The sequence below is a fragment of the Dreissena polymorpha genome, chromosome 15 (genome assembly GCF_020536995.1).
Source record: "Dreissena polymorpha isolate Duluth1 chromosome 15, UMN_Dpol_1.0, whole genome shotgun sequence".
Taxonomy (NCBI): Eukaryota; Metazoa; Mollusca; class Bivalvia; order Myida; family Dreissenidae; genus Dreissena; species Dreissena polymorpha.
In genome coordinates, this window is record NC_068369.1 from 12,128,211 (window position 1) to 12,149,128 (window position 20,918).

Genomic DNA, 20,918 nt, shown 5'->3' on the forward strand with positions numbered 1-20,918 from the left:
AAAGTCAATACATTTTTGACAAAAAACCAAACGCAGGCGTACAGTTAGGTAATACTTAAAAGAAAAGTAAACATTTAAAACCATACGCAGACATAGAATAAACACACTTCAGTAATTTATTGCTATTGGTTTTCAACTGGATCTGGTCTACTATTGAAATAAACTTTCGAAAACAAACTGAACATAATATGAGTCGCGTTCTGAGAAAACGGGGCTGAATGCATGTGCGTAAAGTGTCGTCCCAGATTAGCCTGTGCAGTCCGCTTTTAAGACATTTTTCGTTTAAATCAAGTCTCTTCTTAGCAAAAATCCAATTTAGGCGGAAAGTGTCGTCAATGATTAGCCTTTGCGGACTGCAAAGGCTAATCTGGGATGACACTTTACGCACATGCATTAAGCCCAGTTTTCTCAGAACACGACTCATATAAAATGCGTTTCCTGTTGATCGGGAATACGATGCTGTCAATTTTGAGATAGGGCTGATATTTTATGACGGATCTTCTATCTTTTAACAGTAGTTAGCAAATGTTGTGTTTTCAAACATTTCGCCATTTTGTTGAAAATTTATTGTACTATCACATTTTTGTATGTCTCTGATAATTTTAATGTCAGCAGTTAGCATTGTTATTTGAGTTCCAAATGTTATTGATTCTTACATGCCTTAGTATCGAAAAATGACAATCATATTGCTGTGTAAAACACATCTTTTAACATAGTTGATATAACGAAAGCAAATGACAATTGTCTTAAATTAACACTCATGTATGCCAATTAACCATTCATCTATTTAGTTGTGTTATTTCATTACAGAAAAATAACATCAGACATGTTAAACGGTGAATACAAAACAATGAATGAAACGTGCAATATTACGTTAAACACAATTTTGTAACTGTTCACTTTAAACTTTATGAAAATCTGTATAAAACATCGTCTAATTCCATTTAAGCAAAAGTATATTTATAAAATACGAAATGCTAGAAACTTATATAGTGCACAACAATCTCTGATCACAATAGCGCACAAGACATCGTAAGAAAATATTGTAATAACGCTTTAAAAATGTATTCTATAATGTTCTACAACGCGCTCGATGGCGAAGAGATATCATTCGTGTAGAATTTTAGTTTCGCTTCGAAGCAAGAGTTGCCGTCCTTAAGCAAACGAAACTTCAAACATTTGCTGGCAAATCCGCGCGAGTCTTTTTCTAAATCCGACCAGGACTGAACTAATAGAATATCTCCTAAAGACGCCTCGCTCCTATACAAAACATCTGCTTGTTGTAAACCGGAACTGACGTCATCGCATGTGACCCATTTGTAACCCAATTCCTTATTCACGTGTTCGAACAAACTCTCGCAACAGTATTTCAGATATGAAGACCAATTACAGTGCCCGTATGTGTCCGTATCAGAAAGTGTCACCCGGAAGTAGGAAACACGCACTTCCGTTTCTCCGGGATCCAACGTCCCGAGAAGCGATGCACGCCGAAACTCCCCAACGTTTCTCCCAAATTTAGTTAACCACCATTCCGGATACGAAACGGGTCGCCGAGTTTGAGCATCTATCAGTACATCAGTGACGTCACAGGAAATTAAATGCCTTTCGGACCCTTCGTGGAAAATGTTGTAACTTAGGGTCTTTGACGATTTTCCCAAGTTCTTTAACTCTGTCAGACAATACAGAGGATGTTTAGCGGATTCGAACTCGTGGAATGATGCATCGACTATTTTTAGCTCAGCACCGATGATGAAAACTAGGTGTGTCTGTAGAACCTCGTGCAAATCGAGTAGGGATCTGTTTTCCTCGTGCGGAGTGACATTTTTCCAGAACGTAAAAGCTCGGACGGACTCGACTAGTCTTAAAATACTCCATGGGTTTACCTGATTACCTTCAACATAAAAACACATTAGAAACAGATAAAGCGTTGTTAGAAACAGATAAAGCGTTGTGTTAACGGTTTCTACACAGAGGTCATCAGCATAATATACATATTTATAAAAATGCATTTTTCGTTATAAAATTGACAGTTCACCTTTAAGTACTTCGGGTTGATTCCTCCAGCTATTTTTTGCTCACCCCTCCCCCCCTAGAATACCCCCTACTGCCCATAGAGACTAGTCAAGAATAAAGACAGAATGGTGATCATCGATGCACAACAATACTCAATTTCGCATAGCACTTCTAATATGGCTTTTGTGTACAATATGTTTGATATTTGTTTACACATAAGCACGTATTTCTTCAATAAATAATCATTTAAAGGGATCTTTTCACGCTTTGGTAAATTGACAAAATTGAAAAAAGTTGTTTCAGATTCGCACATTTTCGTTTTAGTTATGATATTTGTAAGGAAACAGTAATACTGAACATTAACCATGGTCTAATATAGCCATTATATGCATCTTTTGACGATTTTAAAACCTAAAAATTATAAAGCGTTGCAACGCGAAACGATTGAATAATTTGGAGAGTTCTGTTTTTGTCGTTAAATTTTGTGAAACTACGAAGATTGCTTATATAATGTATAAAATACGTCAAGTACGTGTACTCGGCGGAATAGCTCAGTAGGCTAAAGCGTTTTTACTTCAGGACTCAGGCAGGACTCCAGGGGTCGCTGGTTCGAAACCTGCTCCGGGCAATGTTCTTTTCCTTTTTTTAATTTTATTCTTGATTTTTTACTGGAGCTTTTACGATCCAATGTTTACATTTATCAATATAAAGCATTTAATGAATAAGTTAAAAAATGCCAAAATCTGTGAAAAGGCCCCTTTAAGCACCATTCTTTGACCACGAATATTTTGTGTGTAATAATCTGTCAATACAGTCATATAAAATTCAGATAACGTTCAACTAGTTACTGAAATAACAAATAATTTAAATATATAATTTTTATCATTTTGAAGGCACTTTGTAAATACAATTAAGATATTTCATTGATATTTGGGAACAATCAATAAATCTTCGTCGATTATAGACTTCGAGCATTCGCAATAACATAATAGAAGTATGCTCATAGATGAAACGTGTCCAATGTGATTTCTCACGAAGTCCTTCTTACCGCTATAATCGAACGCCTCGTAAGGAAAGCATGGGATATCCACACGGGCGCTAGTAACGCTCGGAAATGTTCGTTTATAATTCAGGTGACGTGCGATCCTGAAATTACATGATATGTTGTTTTAAGGCATACAACATAAATATTGTGTAATAACAGTATGCAAAAACCTGTCTTACCAAGTTTAACCTTAAACCAAGGATTATGCGATAAAACAAAACAAAATAAATTACATTTCGAACGTATATTGAATACGTTTTCGATTAAAAACATTATCGCTCAACCTATTACGAAATTGCTATGCATGCACATGGCAAAACGTTAAATGATGAAGACCCAAACATTTGCCTGCGAAGCTGATATTGCCCTATCTTCTTTGTTTACTTTACTTCACACTTTGATCCACAACAGAGTTGTCTCCCATTTCGTATATTGCCATCAACCGTGCAAATGTACACACTCTACCGAAGATATAGAAATTTATATACGTATTCCAAAATATAACGCACGCATACCTTTTAATACACAATCGACTTACTTTGGAAAGGATCTTGTAATTGAAGCCATTGCGCTGGTTCTGGTACAGGTTAAAACGTCCTACATTTTATACCGTGCCACCGGTTGTTGATATTAAAGAAACTACTCGCCAAAGAAAAGCGATCATTCGTTACGAGTTTAGTAATACAATACAATGAAATAATCCGAGAATGTGAATACTGTGTTTACATATATATGTATAACGACATCAAAGCCACTATTTGATGACACATACGATACAATAATGGGTTTGATATTATTAAAAATATAACTAACGTGAAACTTTGACACCAATAGGGGGTGGGGGGGGGGGTGGGTTAATTGTGGGATATTCCTTTTTTATGTCTATGGAACATCAGTACTAGACAAGACATACAAATGCAAAAGAAACACACACACTGTATAAATTGAGATAACCGCCTCCAAACGGTCAATGCAAAGCATCAGGTGTTTAACCGATGTTAGAAAAAAATATTTAAAAAGTGTCGCTCTACATGCATAACTTTGCAAGGAATACAAATGACCGTAATATGGGTCCTAAATTGGACAAGGCCGCAAGACAAAATCTCATTTCATTTAGCTTTCACTTAAAATAATAATCGCATGTTTTTCTAGGCTTTTAGTGAATGGAAATCTGAGTATAGTAATAAAATAATAACGTATTGCTTTTGATCCAGCGCATCTGGGTAGGTTGGTTCAGTTTTTTTTCCAGCGGAGTAGTGACCTAGACCCACACACAACATGATAATCGTTTTGATCGTTTCCCCATTAACTCGAAAATTATAACAAATAGCTTTAGTCGACATAATACATTTCACATTTACTGAAAATCACCATCGGTGCAGTTAGTTATTATTTGGATGCATTGTTGGAAATCAGCGGAATATAAACATTTCAAGGGACCTTTCCACAGATTTTGGCATGTATTGAAGGTTGTCATTAAATGCTTTATATTGATAAATGCAAACATTGGATCTAAAAAGCTTCAGTAAAAAAACAAGAATAGAATTAAAGAAAGAAAAAAGTAACCCTCAACTGGGCTCAAACCACTGACCCCTGGAGTAAGTCTATCGCTAAGACCACTCGTGCTTATGAAATGAGTGATATATTTTATACGTTATATAAGCAATCCTCGTAGTATCCCAAAATATAACGACAACAACAGAACTATCCAACATATTCAATCGTTTCGCGTTGCAACGCTTTATAATTTTCATGTTTTTAATTCGTCAAAAGCTGCATATAATGGATATTTTAGAGCATGATAAATGTTCAATATTACTTTTCCTAATAAATATCATAACTACAACGAAAATTTGCGAATCTGAAACATTTTTTTAAATAATTTTGTCAATTTACAAAAATGTGTAAAGGCCCCTTTAAAGGGGCCTCTTCACAGATTTTAGCATGTTTTGAAGTTTGTCATTAAATGCTTTATATTGATAAATGTTAACATGAAGTCTAAAAATCTCCAGTAAAAAACAAGAATACAAATAAAGAATATAAACAAGAGCTGTCACCATTAGGATGACTTATGCCCCCTATAAACGCTTGATAGAAGTTATGAGCATTTTTCAAAACCTAAACGCAGATGTCGAAACCTAAAAGCGGACCCTAAGTTCAAGGTCAAAGTCACAGGGGTCAAAATTTGTATGCGCATGGAAAGGCCTTAGCCATATACACATGCATACCAAATATGAAGGTTATATCTAAAGGGGCATAGAAGTTATGAGCATTTTTTGAATCCTAAACGCAGATTTCGAGACCTAAACGCGGACCCCAAGTTCAAGGTCACAGGGGTAAACAATTTTGTGCATGTGGAAAGGCCTTGTCCATATACACATGGATACCAAATATGAAGGTTATATCTCAAGGGACATAGAAGTTATGAGCATTTTTCGAAACCTAAACGCAAAGTGTGACGGAAAGACGGACGGACAGTCCGATCACTATATGCCTCCTTTTCTTCGAAAGGGGGCATAAAAAGTAACCCTGAATGGGGCTCGAACCACTGACCCCCCTGGACCCATGTAGCAAAAGCCTATCGCTCTATCCACTAGACCATCCGCTCTAATAACATAATTAACGTATTTTTCACTTTATATATGCAATCCTCGTAGTATCAAAAAATACAACAACAACAGAATTCTCCAAATTATTCAATCGTTTCGCGTTGCAACGCTTTATAATTTTCAGGTTTTTAAATTTACAGATGCACATAATGAATATTTTAGAGAATGGTAAATGTTCAGTATAACTGTTTCCTCACAAATATAACTTCAAGGAAAATTTGCGAATCTGAAACATTTTTTTTCAATTTTGTCAATTTACCAAAGCGTGAAAAGGCCCCTTTAAATTTCTACACACCTTTTTTTGCAGTAGGATTGTCACTGTTTTATAGTACGCGCCTTTGCTATTCGGTTCGCGTTTCTTTTGTATGGAAACTTGATGCTTGTTTCCTGATTATCAGGAGGTAGTTTGAGGTTTTCTTCCACTGACGGCTCTGGTTGAGTTTTGGACCGCGTTTATGATGTCTTCTTCCGTCGTCCGTACAAAAACTTGGTTGAATGGCAGATGTGTCATTAGTGTTTCTTTTATCTGGTGTACGTTTTATTGTTACCCAAACGATGAGCGACAGACGGCTTAAAGTTGAATACTATTTTAAATTCTGTTACTTAATCAATCGTCTATTTTTCTTTTGGAGCCACTGAAGATTCAAGAATGTCTCAAAATAAAGTTTGAGTGTACCAACCACAGTTTTTCATTTTCTGTTTATCGATTTCTTTTTCTGCAAACGCTTCTAACGTTAAAATTAGCGTTGGTATCAGAGCAATTCAAACAATGTTGTGCATTTTTGGTGTGCAATCGTGAACCTTTGAATCTTTTTCGAGATCTCTACAAATACAATATCAACTTATTTGAACTAGTAAATTAAATACTATGTAGTAAAGCTCAAAGTATTTAATAAATCGTTCAGCTAATCAAGCCAAATAGAGTTGTATTATGTGAGTGTATACAAACAAAAAGTGATATTGATTGCTTCTCTTTAATAAAAGCTTTCTAATTACATACACTGTGTAAAATTCAGGCACATATGTTAGGTCCAAAACCAAACCAAACATTAACTACAACAAGATGGCCATAATGGACCTAGAGCGCTCACATTATTCAAGGTAAACAATTCTTGACCTTGTGACCTGGTTGATTACCACCCTTAACACTTAATGCAAACGTGGCCTCAATATACCAAAATAAATTCTGACCAAGTTTTAGGAGGATTGAGTCATACATGTGGCCTCTAGTGTACGAACAGTGTTTTCCTAAGATTACACAGTGACCAAATTTTAGCATGCCCATGTAACCCAGATACGAACGTGGCCTGTAAATTGTCAAGATAAATATTCTGACCAAGTTGCATTGAGATTGAGTAATAAATGGGGCTTAAAGAGCGGGGAACACTTAAAAAAAAAATGTTGACCTGGTGACCTAGTTTTTGGACGCATGTGACGCAGATTCGAACTCTGCATAGACTTTGTCGAAATAAACATTCCAATCAAGTTCATCAAAATGGAGTAATGTATGTGGATTCTAATGTGTACAACGATTTTCTAAGATTTAACCTGATGAACTAATTTTTTTACCACATGTGCCAGATACGAACTTGGCCTAGATATTTGCAAGATAAAAATGCTGACGAGGTTTCATCAACATTAAGTCATAACTTTGGCTCCTACAGTGGAACAAGTTTTTCTAAGATTTCAACTGGTGACATAGTTTTGGACACACATGGCCCTTTGAAAACTGCATAATTTGAAAATAAAGACTTGAGTTGCAGAGTTTATTTTAAAAGATTTCACCTGACGACCTAACTTTTGTAGCCAATTCAAACTTTGCCTGGACATTATCAAGATAAACATTCATCAACGATTGGATGAAAAATGTGGCCTCAAGTGTCATTATGAGCTGGACGTTGACAAGGCACGACTGACGACTTACAATCATGAACATAGGGTGAACACAAAAGCTAACCATGGACACTTCATGCTTAGGTCAGCTAACAAAATACAGAGAAAGTGTTAATGCTTTCAAAGTAAAAGACGTAATATCCAGGTAAATTGCTAAAAAACAATACTTCCTACCATAATTTAAGCCAAAGTCCAAAAATATTTTCAAAAGAGACTCTGTTGTTATGGTTCCCAACTGACAACTTACCAGTTCAAAATATAACATTTCTTAAATTTTAAAAATGTAAACCCGATATTGGTGATACTCTTTTTGCACCAAGGGTTTTGGGTACAAAACCACTACGTTTCATTTAACCTTAAAATAGTTAATTTAGTTTTTACAAACAAAAATATCTCCGGTAGAATAAATGTCATAAACATAAATTAAAAACTCGTGTTCTTCAAAAACACAGATTATTATTATCTCTGGACTGGGGCCCTAATAATTTATTTATTTTATTAAACAAGTGATGTGTTTGTGCAACACTATGCCCCTCCTCTATATTTGACCTTGACCTTTCACCACTCAAAATGTGCAGCTCCATGAGATACATATGCATGCTAAATATCAAGTTGCTATTTTCAATCTTGCAAAAGTAATGACCAAGGTTAAAGTTTTGGGACAGACACACACATACAATGACACCCAGGCCAAAAACAATATACCCTCTCTTCTTAGAAGGGGGGCATAAAAAACTACGAAACCTAAAGTACTACATTTCTTTATACAATTAAATTAAAATAAATTATTTATCTGGTAAATACAATAATCTACAATTATTTAAAAAAAAATCTTACTAATGAATGAGTGACCTTGATTTTAATCTATTTAATGTTTTTGTACCACATGTCAGTGTCTTTGGTTCACTTTATATAAGACTTCACGCTTATTTAAGCATCAAAATTAAAATAGTATTCAGATAATCCATTATGAAAACATAGAACAATCTAAGAAAAAAAAAAGAAAAGAATATCATTTTCGTTGCTTGATTCCCTGGCACCAAGTGTTTTTACAAATTACCAAAGTCATATGATCACTATGTTCCAGTGACCATCATTTTATACAGAATGATTACAACAACGTAGTTAAAAAACTAGAATCAGACTAGTTTCTGCTGCCTACAGTAAATATCACAGATAATATAGAGAAAATCTGTCAACATAATGCCACAAGATATCCAAGCCAACCCTACAAGACTTTGTGCAAAGAAAGAATATAAGTTCTGTTTCATTAGAAGTAAATAATTGCAAGAGACTAATCTTAGGTTGAAATATGCAATGGTGAAGAAAGCAATTTAAGTATACGTATGATTGAGGTTAAAAAAACAACACAATTATTATGATAACTTCAAATGGAGCATTCAATCTTAATGTTAGTGAAATATACGAATGACTGGTACTGGATTCAATGCAGTGCATATTATTGAACCATAATTTTTATTTAGAACTTTTTTCCAGGTTTGATGTTGCATTCATCCAAAGTGAAACATTTTCCCTGATACTTCATTGCGTCAAGTCAGTCCATATCTTTAAACTAGCTGATAGTGATTGTTTCCTTGGAAATCCTTGGCAGTGATGAGCTCAGTTAGCTAGAAGTTTCAAGGCCCTTACTGCTGGAATAATCTGGTCCATCCTCCGCACATCTAAAACACAGCACATCATCAAATAATAAATACAAAATTACAATGCAAAACTTGTCATAAACTTTCAAGCAAGGGACCAGTGATAATTACATGGCTTACACATAAAATTCGAGTCCTTTGATAAAATTTAGAAGACTTAACAGTGCGTGTGATATATTGATCAGTAACAACATTTAATGCATCTAAGAGGAACTAGCCAGTATTGGAGCCAAAAGGCTTCTTCCATTCATGTGTTCCTCTCACGTCACTTGTATATAAGAAAATAGGCAATACTTCATGTTAAAAAAAGTCTTAATGCTTAGTAAACATGACTCTATGAAGTTTTTGCATGCGACAAAAACCAATTTAGCAGTAGCACAACCATGAAAAAGCAAACTGAATTCAAAACCTACCCAGAATCTCAAAGAGTTTGTTCATAATCTCATAGAATGCTGGGAAGAACTCCTGGTGTTCTTGAAGTCGCCTTATCACCCTGGAAACAGAAACTCTTGCCAAACAAAGCCTTAACCCATTGCCTGCTGGCTCAAATGACTTCAAATGAGGTTAATCTCACACAGTCTCAAAATTCGATACTGAGATTTCCATTGGTATTGGTTTACAAAGGCAGCACTCTTGGAAAAAAGGGCTTAATGCATGTGCATAGTGCACAGGCTAATCAGGGATGAAACTTTCTGCTTAGACTGGATTTTAATTAAGTTTGAGTTTCTTTAAGCAATTGTATTTATAAAAGCGGAAGTGTTGTCCCTGATCAAGCCTGTGCAAACTGCACAGGCTAATCTGGGATGACACTTAACGCACATGCATTACACAACCTTTTTACAGAGCCAGACTCAAATACATGTGAACCTTACCCATCCAAGTCCTCTGTCTGCAGCAGGTTTTTCAGTTGTTGTACAGTCGTGGTGTTACACTGCTGGACCAGCCGACCCACACCATCAACAATGGCGGAGGACTTGGCATCTTTACCTGAAAGTTAATCCGTAAATTATAAAGCAACTAAGTTTATATTTGTTTTTATATTGTAAGGCATATGAGAGCATTGTTCGGGGAAAACAGGACTAAATGCAGGAATACAGTCTCCATAAATGCAAATCCAGTACTACACTATCTACCCAGGCTGGATTTTTTGTTTGTTCAGAAAAGACTTCTTTAAACTAAAAATTCCATGAAAGTGGAAAGTGTCGTCCCAGAATTGTCTTAAGAGATGTGCATTAAGACCAGTTTTCCCATAACACTGCTCTTTTTGATTAACTGAAAATTAGAAAAAAATGAACATGGCACAGTAATATCTAAGATCACAAAACGTTGATATACCATAAAAATAATCAGATCTTCTACAGAAAATGAACCTGTTATTAAAATCACTGCTCTTGTTTATTTAGTGCACACGCAGCAGGGTATAAACAATAATATAAAAATGTTGAAGAAATATAAGTGACACAAAGAAAAACCTTAAATTCGAGAGTTGGGGAGAACTTCAGGCTTTCATGCCAAGCCAAAAAAACTAGTCCGTATTTTATACTTTAATTTTTGTGATGTCATTTAATTTTTGGTGTGAAATTTGCTGACTGGACATAAACCACTACTGACCTAAAACAAGAGCTGTCAGAGGACAGGGCGCTCCACTATTCGAGTGCTTGACAGTATAACATAAGCCATCATGGAGAGGGGGGTATAATGTGGGTGTGTGGGCATTTAATAGATGATCTTTAAAAAAAAAAAAAAAAAAAAAAATTTTTTTTTTTTTTGGGGGGGGGGGGGGGGATTCTGGGGTGGGGCGTGGGGGATAGTTTGGGTGGAGTTCATTGTGGTATGTCAGGTAAGTGTTGTTTTGTCAAAGTATGAATCAAATCTGATGTTAAATAAAGAAGTTATGGCAATTTAAGCAAAATTTATTAATTTGACCTTGAGAGTCACCATCATTCAAAGGTCAAGGTCAAATTCAATTTGCAATGTACAGTAACATCATGATAGTAAGAAAGAATTTGAAGTTTGAATTGATACTTTAGAAGTAAAGTGGATCTAAACACAAAATTTAACAAAATATTCAAAGTTACAAAGACAAAAAAGGGCCATAATTCCTACAAAAGGTTGGGGTCATGTTGGTAAAGAAGTATGCAAATTACAAGAATATCAGTGAAACTGATGGATGCTCCCAGATGACGCTTTGTCAATGTATGTGTTAATAAACACCTAAAAAATCTATTATTAGCCTCTTTGACCTTGACCCAGTGACCTCGAACCTCATCCAAAGGTAGAGGTCCATGCGAGGTACCTACATGCCAAATATGAAAGCGATTGGTAAAGTATTGCAGGCGCTATGAGAAACGGTAGCAAAAGTGTGACGGAAGGAAGTCAATTATTAGCCTCGGTGACCTTGACCCCAGTGACCTCAAACCTCATCAAAAGGTAGAGGTCCATGCAAGGTACCTACATGCCAAATATGAAAGCGATTGGTTAAGTATTGAAGGTGCTATGAGAAACTGTAACAAAAGTGTGACAGAAGAATCTATTATTAGCCTCAGTGACCTTGACCTCAGTGACCTCAAACCTCATCAAAAGGTAGAGGTCCATGCAAGGTACCTACATGCCAAATATGAAAGAGATCGGTTAAGTATTGAAGGCTCTATGAGAAACTGTAACAAAAGTGTGACGGAAGTAAGGACAAACTGGCAACTATATGCTCCGCCGAAATTTTATTTTTATTAGCCTCAGTGACCTTGACCTTGACCCCAGTGACCTCAAACCTCATCAAAAGGTAGAGGTCCATGCATGGTACCTACATGCCAAATATGAAAGAGATCGGTTAAGAATTGAAGGTGCTATGAGAAACTGTAACAAAAGTGTGACAGAAAAATCTATTATTAGCCTCGGTGACCTTGACCTTAAACCTCATCAAAAGGTAGAGGTCCATGCAAGGTACCTACATGCCAAATATGAAAGAGATCGGTTAAGTATTGAAGGTGCTATGAGAAACTGTAACAAAAGTGTGACAGAAGTAAAGAAGTAAGGAAGTAAGGAAGGGCGGAAGGAAGGACAAACTGGAAACTATATGCTCCGCCGAAATTTTATTTTGGGGAGCATAATAAAAGCAATATGTCAAGGGACATTGAAAATATTTAAGGTGGTACGCAAACTTAAACATAGAGTTATCAATAATATGCATATTCTAAGTGGAAAAAGGGCCATAATTCTTACAAAATGCTTGATACAGTTGTCTGCTTTTGTTTATAGGTTGGGGTCATGTTGGTAAAGAAGTATACAAAATATGAAAGCAAAATGTCAAGGGACATAGGAAATATTTGGGATGGTATGCAAACTTTAACATTTGCACGCTCACGCTAACGCCGGGGTGAGTAGGATAGCTCCACTATATATATTTCATATATATTATTCGAGCTAAAAATACATGATCACCATTTATTTTATGCTTTCCGGTGGTTTGTAGAGAAATATCAGTGAATTAAAACTGATATTTCACTGTTTCAAACTATGAACAAGGGCTGTTTGTAAAACATGCATGCCCCCAATATGGGCTGCCAGTTGTATTGGCAGCCATTGTGTGAAAACGTTTTTTGTCACTGTGACCTTGACCTTTGACCTAGTGACCTGAAAATATGTAGGGGTCATCTGCCAGTCATGATCAATGTACCTATAAAGTTTCATGATCCTAGGCGTAAGCATTCTTGAGTAATCATCCGGAAACCATTTTACTATTTCAAGTCACTGTGACCTTCACCTTTGACCTAGTGACCTGAAAATCAATAGGGGTCATCTGCCAGTCGTTATCAATGTACCTATGAAGTTTCATGATCCTAGGCCTATGCGTTCTGGAGTTATCATCCGGAAGCCATCTGGTGGACGGACAGACAGACATAAAAAGTTATCAAACTTTAACCAAGGTTAAAGTTTTGGAACCAAAAACCATTTTACTATTTCGAGTCACTGTGACCTTGACCTTTGACCTAGTGACCTGAAAATCATAAGGGGTCATCTGCCAGTCATTATCAATGTACCTATGAAGTTTCATGATCCTAGGCGTAAGCATTCTTGTGTTATCATCCGGAAACCATTTTACTGTTTTGAGTCACTGGGACCTTGACCTTTGACCTGAAAATCAATAGGGGTCTCTGCCAGTCATGATCAATGTTCCTATGAAGTTTCATGATCCTAGGCGTAAGCATTCTTGAGTTATCATCCAGAAACCATTTTACTGTTTCGAGTCACTGTGACCTTGACCTTTGACCAAGTGACCTGAAAATCAATAGGGGTCATCTGCCAGTCATGATCAATGTACCTATGAAGTTTCATGATCCTAGGCTTAAGCATTCTTGAGTAATCATCCGGAAACCGTTTTACTGTTTCGAGTCACTGTGATCCTGACCTTTGACCTAGTGACCTGAAAATCAAAAGTGGTCATCTGCCAGTCATGATCAATGTACCTATGAAGTTTCATGATCCTAGGCCTAAGCGTTCTTGAGTCATCATCCGGAAACCATCTGGTGGACTGACCGACGGACAGACGGACCGACCGACATGTGCAAAACAATATACCCCCTCTTCTTCGAAGGGTGGGCATAAAAATAACAGTGAAAATTATCAATAATTTTCACTGTTTAACTGCGAAATGGCGTCATTTTTTCGTCAAAATGACGTCATTATTCCAGCGAAATTATCCAGTTAAACTCTTTTACAATGTAAACAAGAAACCGTCGGAGACGGGTGATGCTCCCCAAAGTTTTAATTTATATTGCACTATATATTCAGATAAAAGCAAACGTCTTGAGGGGCATAACTTTGGACAAAATTATATATGATGGATGGTTTAGCAACTTAAAAATTTCAAAGGGCCATAACTCTCTAAATAAATCATTTAACTAGAACCCACAAATAACATGCGCATCTCCTCAAGGTAGTTAAGCTTCCCATAAAGCTTCATTGAATTCGAGTCAGTAGTTGGGGAGAAATAGCCCGGACAAGAATTGCATTATATGTACAGTTAATGGAAAATTTAAAATGGCCATAACTCTGTGAAATATCATCCAACCAGAACCGGCTGATAATATGCACATCTCCTCTTGGTAGTGAAGCTTTCCATTAAGTTTAATTGAATTCTGGTCATTGATTGCTGAGAAATAGCCCGGATAAAAATTGGTGACGGACGGACACACGCACGGACAGACGAAGCGGCAACTATATGCTCCCCCCAAAAAAATTGGGGGAGCATAATAAACAGCCAAAACAAGCATAAAATAAAAAGAACATTTGTTGATTTCGATGGAATATCGATTTTAAATCACTCTTGATCATAAAAATTATATATTTTCACTCGTGGCTGCGCCACTCAGGAAACTATTATTTTCTATGATCACTCATGAATCTGGGACAACACTATACACACATGCATTAAGCCCAGTTTTCAGGTAACAGGGAACATAATTAGACTTACTGAGTCCGAGCAGGTTCCTGAGAGTGTTGAGCACATTGTGCACTTCAACCAACTTGGTGAAAATCTGGTTCATCCTGGGATACACGCCAGACACGTTGGGCACATCAAACAGTGTCTGGAAGTGAGACACTATGTTCTCTAGCACCGCTCTGTTTGGGTTCTCATGGCCTGCCTGTGAGGAAAAATGACTGTGGCCTTCACAATCATAATAGTTGAGCCATGCTCTGTGAAAAGGGGGTTTAATGCATGTGCATAAATTGTTGTCCCTTATTAGCCTGTGCAGTCTGCACAGGTCAATCAGGAACAACACATTCCACCTAAACTTTATTTTTGCTAAGAAGAGACTTTCTTTAAACAAGCAATATCATAAAAGTGGAAAGTGTCGTCCCTGATTAGCCTGTATGGACTGCACAGGCTTATCTGGGACAAAACTTTTGGCACATGCATTCAACCCACTTTTCATAGAGCACAACCCAAATACATATGTTGGAAATATATTTGAAAAATAACCTGCATTAACATATGAATAATTGTTTTATATCTTGACCCTGTCTTTATGTATTATAACGAGTACTCCAGATGAATTGCAATAGCCACTTGAGTCTTAGAAACCAGGCTAATAAACTGATTTGAAAATGAGTGGCCCCTTGTATGTTTAGTCAAGAAACTTGTTCATGGTGCCCAGTTTACCTGTTCCTCAATGCCGTCATCGTACACAATCTTGTCTACGGCTGCAGTGATTTGGGCCATGGTTGGTTCGCCCACTAGCCGTATCTTAAGCCATGGGGCACACCTCTCCCCCAGCCGGTTGATGGACAGCTGTAGCTCCTACAACAAAGATCATGTCCCTTGTTTAAAATGTAATTCATCCAAGGATTCTTTATTTTATTTGAATGTCCTAATGGAATTTTATTTTTTATTAACCAAATCATTCTTTGTTAAATCCCATTTGGGCGAAATATTATAATAAAAGAGTGTTTTTTACTATGAAAATGCAGATCACTCTTATTAACTTATTTTAAGTTGAATAAAAAAATCTATAAAATAAAGCCTTGTTCTGGGAAAGGGGCTTAAATGCAGGTGCTTAAAGTGTCCTTCAAGATTACCTGTGCTGTTTGCACAAGCCAATAAGGGAAAATACTTTTTTCTTTAATGGAATTTTTCATTTAAAGTTAGTCCTTTCTAAGTCCTTAAATCAAATTCTGGCAGAAAGTGCTGTCCCTGAATTGCCTGTGCACAGGCTAATCTGTGATGACAATTTCCACACACATGCCTCAAGCCCAGTTTTCTCAGAAAACAGTCCAATACACCCTGGCTTGAATCTGGAATCTGTTTTTTTGAAAGAGACAATCAAATGTGCATTTTTTATTTATATAATTATTTCATTTGTTTGCTGTGATATTTTAAGTCTCATTCTTCAAATAGATACATGCCTATTTAAAGAAATAAAATAAAACATGTGTATACGATACATTTGGTCATTTTAATAAGTCAACATTGTAACTGACGTCCTGAGTACAATACCTGAGAGCTGAAATTTCATATTGCAAAATAACTAAAAAAATATGAAAGCTGAGCAACGAATAGATATTGAGCTGAGACCAATTTTACATAAAAGACTCCTGTGAATTTGGTATCATTCTTAACAAAAATTAACATTATCATGAAGCCAATGGCCATTCAAAATATGAAAGCTCTTCAAGGAATAGCATGTGCAGTCCAGACAGGCTTATCATGGGACAACACTTTAAGCTTAAAATGACTTCCTTAAAGGGAGAAATTTAATAAAAGTGGAAAGTGTCCTCCCTGATTAGCCTGTGTGAACTGCAGAGTTGAAAAGTTGAATCTAATAAGAAAAGTTTTAACTTAAATTTGACTTTTTAAAGGGACTACAAACAATTCATATTGTGTAGCTGAGCATTTAAGAGGTCATAGACATTCAACACTCTTTACAGCTTTTTAATTACTAAATGTGGCCACAGACTCTGAAAAATAGACAAAAATTATTCTTCAAAGGAAGAAAGCAGAGAACAAATCATTTCGCTAAAAAAACAGGAAAGAAAAAAAAGAAGCTTTTTTTTAAATGCAGATAAAGACAACTGTTCAAATATTTTCATCCCCTACATTTACTTACACTGACCCTGAGCATGGCTTTATTTTATTGAAAGTTATCAAGGTAAAGAAATGCCACAGGAGTAAAAAAAAAACTTTCAGAAATTTATTTGCATGTTTTTATGAAATTCAAAGCATTTTTTTTCCATTGAAAAGTTCGTGATACAAAAGATTGGACACTTGTTGTCATTGCTTTATACTTTACCAGAAAATGTGTAAATGATCATGCTAAAGGCTCTTTGTCTTTCAAAAATCCTGATCTTATAAAATAAGTCGCTTTCTGAGAAAACTGAGACTTATGCATTGGCTTTAACTCTTACAGCGCTGGAACCGAATTTTAAAGGCCTTTGAAAACAGTTTGGATCCAGATGAGACGCCACAGAACGTGGCTTCTCATCAGGATCCAAACTGTTTGCTATTCTGATAGTATTCTTTGAAAAAAATCAAAGAAAATGCTAATTTCAGAAATTCAGCAGACAACATTTAAGCAGACGACAAATTTCCCAGCATGCAAAGGGTTAAAGTGTTGTCCCAGATTAGCCTTGGCAGTCGCACTTCGCCTTCGCACAGGTTAATCAGGGAAAAAACTTAAACGAACAAGTACCTGCAGGCCCTGTTCATCGTCCTTCCAGTTTTCTAGGACAGTCAGCATGTGGTTGAGGGTCTCTGTGGACATAGAGCCCTGCTTGGGACTTCCCTTCTTCTCTTTACGCTTGTTGTCTGCAAGGCTGTTCACGATTTCTTGGGCAGTGCGACAGAACTAGAAACAGACATGGTTGATAAAAGCCTGGGAAAACAGGGCTTAAAGCATGTACGTTAAATGTCATCCCAGATGAACTTGTGCAGTCTTGACAGGCTTATCAGCAGTAAAATGTCATCCCAGATAAACTTGTGCAGTCTTTACAGGCTTATCAGCAGTAAAATGTCATCCCAGATAAACTTGTGCAGTCTTGACAGGCTTATCAGCAGTAAAATGTCATCCCAGATAAACTTGTGCAGACTTGACAGGCTTATCAGCAACAATACCTTCCACCTTCACTGGACTTTCATTTCGACGAGATTTTCTTTCAATGCAAAATTTCATAAAAGCAGACAGTGTTGTCCTTGTTTAGCATGTGTGGAATGCACAGGCTAATTTGGGATGAAACTTAACGCGTACACACGTGTGTTAAGCACAGTTATCCCAGAATGCGGCGCATACACATGTTACTTCAAATTGCCTGAATAGAATTTTTACATTCCACAACATACAAACACTATATACTATACACTATATACTATTTACTATATAGTTCATTATTACAATATTATGTGTATAAAAGCTTCAATTTGTTTAACAACAAGGGGGACAACAAAATTGTATATGTCGGTGAATGAATCGCGTTTCACTTTGGGTTTCATATTCACTTTCGCCTTCAAATTTTACCGTCCATGCCAAACAATGACAGAATTTCACTTTTGATGAATGAAAAGCAGTGTCATTACGATTGGCCATAAAGAAAACGTCATTTGGCCACTTGTTGATGAAAAAGTAGCACCAATGAGTAAAGCATATTATCAGAATGCCGAGTTATTGAGAACGCAAACAGTTGCATCTATTTTAATATGCAAACATTTAAACCTTGTTCAGAGAAAATGGGGCTTACTGCATGTGTGTAAAATGGCGTCCCAGAGAAACTACACTTTTGGCTTAAACTTGGTTTTCTAAAGAGACTTTCTTTAAATGAAAACAAGCAATGTGTTTGTAAAACACTATGTTCCCATATATTTGACCTTGAAGGATGACCTTGACCTTTCACCACTGAAAATGTGCAACTCTATGAGATACAAATGCATGCCAAATATCAAGTTGCTATCTTCAATATTGCAAAAATTTCCATTAAATGAGCGATATTGCCCCACATATTTGACCTTTGACCTTGAAAGATGACAATTACCTTTCACCACTAAAAATGTGCAGCTCCGTGAGATACACATGCATGCCACAATAGTGGTGGGGTACATAAAAACATACAAGTGACAAAAGTGCACAATATGCAGGCTAATCTAGAACAACACTTGATGCCCATGCATTTAGTCCCATTTACAGGATCATTAATAACCTCAGATAATCACCGCAAAGACATGTGGGAAGGTCCATTTGAATAAATGTAGCAGATACAGAAAAATCCCGTTGCTGAGTGCAAATCTTTATATGAATCCCAAGTACAAAATGGCAATAACCCTTTGCTTCTCAGAAGCTAAACCAAAAGAGCCTGAGAATATTTAATAATTTGTTCAGGTTTTATGCTGATTGCTGCTCATCAGTATCCTATGTTTAGAAATAAAGGTTTTAAAACTTAAATCTAGGGTCTAATATTCTAATTGATTTTCTTAGGAAGCGTACAAATGTGTATCTGAGAGGTCATGGGTAATTTGTGCTAAAATAAAGAATCCCGGGTTTGGCCCTTGGTCAGTTGCATACCTGCTCATATCTGCCGACCTCCTGCATCTCTCTGGTCATACGTTGGATCCTGGGTATCATAGTCTCCAGATCCTTTACTTCCAGCTCCTTACTGAGGTCCTGCAACATTGAGATAAACACATGTGCCTTGCTTTAGGAAAACAGGGCTTAATGCATGCATGTGAGGTGGAGAAAAAATAAAAAAAATTACATCGGTTTTCCTCCATTTTGCTTGCTGATATAACATCAAATAAGACTAATGTTCAAGGACTTTGTTGTTGAAGAGGACAAATGAATATTCATTTCAAGCATTATTTTGTGTCCAGTCTAAATTTTTTATGGAAGACATAATTTTGTAACATACATGAGGACAAGAATGTAATTTAGTTCAGCGTCTTAAAAATCTAAGGTCAAGACTAAAGTGCGTAAATCACATTCACACTTCCCAAGAGCAAGCAACAAACATCACATACAGGCAACAGGATAACATAGAATAAGTACATATAAACATTACATTCTGGCAAAGTATAACAGATTTGCAATGCATGATATTTGTTGTCATATTGCCACAATTCTTTTGTACAATTATTTAATAATCATCACAGATAATTATGGTTTTACCATACCCATAAAGGATCTGCCGTGTTTTAGACGATTGCAATATATGTTGCATTGTATTAAAACAGCCCTTAAATAGTGTTAAAAGACTGAGCGTTTTACATTTTACTATTAAGCTTGAATACCTTGAGATACTCATGGCACAGGTCTAGAGGTAGAAAATCAAGGTCTTCCACTTTTGTACTGAATTTTCGCTTGAGTCGGTAGGGATCTGTCTTCAGCTTTTCGCCTGGTATACTAGAAAGAAGCATCTCTAAAAGTTCAATCTCTAATATACTAGAACAGTGGTTGTCAATAATTAAAACAGATAATATACTAGAATAATATTTGTCTAACAGAAAATACACATATTTAACTATTATAAATTTTGTTTTCAAATTAAACCTGTAAACGAGAACACTGTGTTCATGACAAATCAAAGTACACTAGACAGCATATGTATTAATGATGAACTCAAAAACCAAAAGAGCATGACTTTTACATAAATTAATATACTAGGTGAAAAACAAATGCATAATCAAAATTAGATTTTCAAATAAAAACCGTTGCATGTCTCCATATTATTTGTTGGAAGTATGAAATTAATCATGGTTATCATTTGTACTTAATGGGCTTATCATAAATCTTTTAATCATTGTGTCCACTTGGACTAGTGCCATTAAATGTCACTAGTTCTGACAAATAAGTTACTTGTTTACACCTTAAAATTTAACTAAACATAATATGTAACTTTTCAGTAATTTTAAAATACTTATAGAATAAAATGGAATGACAAGAAGAGTGTTTTGTTATGGTGTCCCTCAATCTTTTATAAAAATCAATGATGTAAAATTACTGACATTGTAAACTATCAGCTTTCTGACATTGTAAACTATCAGCTTACTATATTATAGAACATAATGATGTAACAACTGCAGTAGGAGCATTAAACATTTTACAGCCAATTATTGTGCTAAACAAACATATTCGTTTATAAACATTTATAATGGAACTAACTGTAACAGTATTGTGATTTCAACTGTGCCATTATACTTTCTTGTTAACAGTGCAAATT

The 20,918-nt window shown here is 36.0% G+C and overlaps 2 protein-coding genes across 2 annotated transcripts in view; both read right to left on the reverse strand.

Moving 5' to 3' along the window:
* Nucleotides 1-763: 763 nt before the first annotated feature.
* LOC127860888 (uncharacterized) lies at nucleotides 764-3,725 on the reverse strand. The gene is made up of 3 exons (XM_052399194.1): nucleotides 3,597-3,725; nucleotides 3,062-3,159; nucleotides 764-1,891 (listed from the first exon to the last, which is right to left on the reverse strand). The coding sequence occupies exons 1-3, from the start codon at nucleotides 3,623-3,625 to the stop codon at nucleotides 1,080-1,082; spliced, it is 939 nt and encodes a 312-aa protein (XP_052255154.1). The 5' UTR covers nucleotides 3,626-3,725; the 3' UTR covers nucleotides 764-1,079.
* A 2,902-nt stretch (nucleotides 3,726-6,627) lies between these two features.
* The window catches only part of LOC127860324 (centrosomal protein of 70 kDa-like), a 43,375-nt gene continuing 29,084 nt past the window's right edge, over nucleotides 6,628-20,918 (reverse strand). Inside the window, exons 11-18 of the mRNA XM_052398330.1 lie at nucleotides 19,990-20,101; nucleotides 19,268-19,366; nucleotides 17,408-17,563; nucleotides 15,382-15,519; nucleotides 14,692-14,863; nucleotides 10,094-10,208; nucleotides 9,635-9,714; nucleotides 6,628-9,242 (exon numbers count right to left, since the gene is read on the reverse strand). Of these exons, the coding sequence (XP_052254290.1) occupies nucleotides 9,181-9,242; nucleotides 9,635-9,714; nucleotides 10,094-10,208; nucleotides 14,692-14,863; nucleotides 15,382-15,519; nucleotides 17,408-17,563; nucleotides 19,268-19,366; nucleotides 19,990-20,101 (934 nt within the window). The 3' untranslated portion in view covers nucleotides 6,628-9,180. The remainder of the gene's footprint in view (nucleotides 9,243-9,634; nucleotides 9,715-10,093; nucleotides 10,209-14,691; nucleotides 14,864-15,381; nucleotides 15,520-17,407; nucleotides 17,564-19,267; nucleotides 19,367-19,989; nucleotides 20,102-20,918) is intronic.

Bases quoted from the DNA above. Each gene is read 5' to 3' on its own strand.
- LOC127860888 (XM_052399194.1), bottom strand. From the start codon at position 3,625: ATGGCTTCAATTACAAGATCCTTTCCAAA. The intron at 3,160-3,596 runs GTAAGTCGATTG...ATGTAATTTCAG, and splicing joins ATTACAAGATCCTTTCCAAA to GATCGCACGTCACCTGAATT. The intron at 1,892-3,061 runs GTAAGAAGGACT...TTTATGTTGAAG, and splicing joins CGAGGCGTTCGATTATAGCG to GTAATCAGGTAAACCCATGG.